The 3,064-nt window shown below is 39.2% G+C and overlaps 2 protein-coding genes across 2 annotated transcripts in view; both read right to left on the bottom strand.

Annotated features, from left to right (window-relative positions):
- Positions 1–3,064, bottom strand: part of TNFRSF19 (TNF receptor superfamily member 19) — a 195,585-nt gene that overhangs the window by 13,570 nt on the left and 178,951 nt on the right. The gene's annotated exons all lie outside the window — the stretch shown is intronic.
- On the bottom strand, positions 174–2,931 carry LOC121926687 (spermatogenesis-associated protein 13-like). The gene is made up of 3 exons (XM_042459866.1): positions 2,546–2,931; positions 1,957–2,189; positions 174–201 (listed from the first exon to the last, which is right to left on the bottom strand). Exons 1-3 carry the CDS (start codon positions 2,690–2,692, stop codon positions 189–191), a joined length of 393 nt encoding a protein of 130 aa, XP_042315800.1. The 5' UTR covers positions 2,693–2,931; the 3' UTR covers positions 174–188.

Below are 3,064 nucleotides of genomic sequence, written 5' to 3'. Positions count from 1 at the left end.
GTATGATAAACTTCTGAGTGTGTTCCATTGTCGAATAGCTCTTACCATTAGGAAGTTCTTCCTATTGTTGGGGTAGAACTTCGGCCTCAGAGGATGGAATGGAAAAACCCCTCTGAAGAAACATGCTAAGAAAACCTGTAATAGGTTCTCCTTAGTGTCACCATAAGTCAGAAACAACTTGAAAGTGCCTACAACAATAGACTGTATTTATCAAAACATTAGTATCTGTGTTTTCATCATTAACATATTGAATAAATGGGGATCAATTTAAATAACATGCATCTGATTTAACCTTTCCTTTACTCAGTAAGATATTACTGTAACAGAGGGATACTTTCTGAAGAGGAGAACCTTCTTTATGTGTGAAGACTCTCTAAAGAATTACAAATGGTGCATTTCCAGCATACTAGATCTTGTGAGGAATCTCTCCACTTCAGAAAGTCATCCTCCACATGTGAAGGGTGATAGGAAAAGGACAAAAAAGAAACTAGCATACTTCTTATTCTCATGAAGAAAGTGTTTATCACTTCCAGAGCAATGGAATTGGTCATGTGGGAAACAGAAAACTAGGGTCAATGGACTTTAGTATCACTCATAATAGCATTTCTCAGGTCTTGATATCAATTTGTGCAATTCAGTGATCAATTTTATAGCACAAAAATAGTGTTATAATGTCATTTACACACACACACACACACACACAGAGAGAGAGAGAGAGAGAGAGAGAGAGAGAGAGAGAGAGAGAGAGAGGGCGAGGAAGATGGGTAAGGGAGTCTATTTCTGCTGCTGCTAATCTGGGATCTTCACATTAAGCAGAAACAATTGCTGAAACAGCAGTCCTTTTGTATAAGCAGAGAGCACCACTGAGCAGCTTAAATGAAGGGAAAACCCTGGCCCTTTCTACACAAAGCGAAGACAGTTCTTTTCATTGCAGGTTCTGAAACACTGCTGAACAAATACCAAAGAAGAAAGTTGGAGAGTAAGGAAGCAGACAACAAAGCAGCTCCCACATCCACAAAAGACCTGCTTGGTTGAATTATGATCAGTGCTGGAGGCTGTAAAGGGAAAACAGAACTATGGGAGGGAATTACCGTACTGAAAGAAAATGTGCCATCAGCAGTGTAACTTCCTGGATTGCTTGTACATTAACCAAAACTTTCTAGATTCACAGTCTTAACTCAGTCAGTGTGTGGACACATTTGCACCAAAGACATAGCCGTATTAGTCTGGAAAATCATTATGCAAAGGGATCTTGTAGCATCTTTGAGACTAACTGAAAGAAAAAAGCTGGCAGAATGAGCTTTTGTACACTTGAGCCCATGCATCTGAGGAAGCAGGCTTAAAGTACATCATTTGTGGTGGATTGTTGCTTAACATCCACCATCAGCTTAAATATTTGTATTACCCTTCGTACAGTTAAACCATCTATTTGTCCACGTAGCAAGACAGTACAGAAGCACTACTGGTCTTATACGCCTAGTGACAGCTCATGTATGTAGGCAAAGCATAGAAACTTGAGTTATTGCTTACGGTAACACAAGTGGCTGAATCTGGAAATGTCACCATTAAATACATAGAATTTAAAAACACAGCTGTCTTAGTCTGGAAAATCAGTATGCAAAGGGATCTTACAGCACCTTTGAGACTAACTATTAGTTATTATTATCCCCTCTGTTGTAAGCCGCCTGGATTCCCAGTGATTGGGCAGCATATAAATAAATCCTATTATTATTATTATTATCTGAAAGACAGAAGTTACTAGAATGAGCTTTCATAGACTTGAGCCTACTTCCACTCCACCCTATGCATCTGTGGAAGTAGGCTCAAGTCTACAAAAGCTTATGCTACCAAATTCTATCTTTCAGTTAGTCTTAAAGGTGCTTCAAGATCTCTTTGCATTATAGATAGATAGATAGATAGATAGATAGATAGATAGATAGATATTCCTTGTTTTACCTGTGTTCCTGAGTAGTGTACTTAAGTAATTCTGCCAGTTGCAGGGGGTATTTGCAGATCTTCTGAACAGGCGTGAGAAGAAAACCATCTATGGCAATGTCAATCATTTGCTGCAGTAGGCGACAAGCTTCAAAGAAGTGGCGGTACTTGCTCTGTTTCATCAGGTTGGAGAGCTCAATGCAGGCACTGGGATGATTGTTGCAATACTCCGAGTATATGGCAAAGCCTTCTTGCTAAATGAAAAACAGAAACATATAGCCCAAGCTATATAAAAGAGCAAAAAGAGCAACACATAGTCCAAGCAAGTGCTAGCTTGCTCATATATAGGGCTAAAACTGGGGATAGGCATTTGGGCACGCACTTAAGCCTTGTCTTAGACATCACTACACACTGAAAAACAAGCTTGATCTGTTTGTTGACTGCACAAATCTGTGAAAGGCTCTTTTGTTACCTCATTGAGCTCTATGTGATTGGAAAATAACATACAGATCTTTGTGCTCTACATATGAAAGTCTGGAATGCTTTGACATTTAGCTTATATGCATAACATTTATAGATCAAATTAATGCAGTAGAACTGATCAACTCACATGCTGAAGAAAGCAGGCTCCTATTTCACTTAAGTGGGGCTCTTCTTTGTTGTACTGCTTCTCTAGATCTTTTAAGAATTTTCTTTGAAATTTGTAAATGTCTTCAATATTTCCAAATATTGTGTTTAGCTGAGCTGCAGTGAACATTCCTGTATGTTTACGACACTGCCGAATATACCCCTAGAAATGATATAAGCAGGGGTTATTAATAGGGGTTAAAACAAGCAAAAGCAATTAAAAATAAGTATTGTCATGAATTATCGCTTTTTTTGCCAACACTAAAACATCCAGTCTTAAGACGTCCTTACTTTTCCTTTGCAACTCTTTATTTGTGAGGACTGATAATGCTATAGAATCATAGAGTTGGAAGAGACCACAGGGGCCATCCAGTCCAACCCCCTGCCATGCAGGAAATCACAATCAAAGCATCCCCGACAGATGGCCATCCAGCCTCTGCTTGAAGACCTCCAAGGAAGGAGACTCCACTACACTCTGAGGGAGTTTGTTCCACTGTCGAAC

This window comes from Sceloporus undulatus, chromosome 3 (assembly GCF_019175285.1).
Source record: "Sceloporus undulatus isolate JIND9_A2432 ecotype Alabama chromosome 3, SceUnd_v1.1, whole genome shotgun sequence".
Taxonomy (NCBI): domain Eukaryota; kingdom Metazoa; phylum Chordata; class Lepidosauria; order Squamata; family Phrynosomatidae; genus Sceloporus; species Sceloporus undulatus.
Note: the sequence above shows the minus strand (reverse complement) of the source record. Positions and strands in the feature narration are given on the sequence as shown.

Coding starts and splice junctions, on each gene's coding strand:
- LOC121926687 (XM_042459866.1), bottom strand. CDS start 2,692: ATGTTCACTGCAGCTCAGCTAAACACAATATTTGGAAATATTGAAGAC. Junction 2,190..2,545: donor GAGCCTGCTTTCTTCAGCAT/GTGAGTTGATCA, acceptor TTTTTCATTTAG/CAAGAAGGCTTTGCCATATA.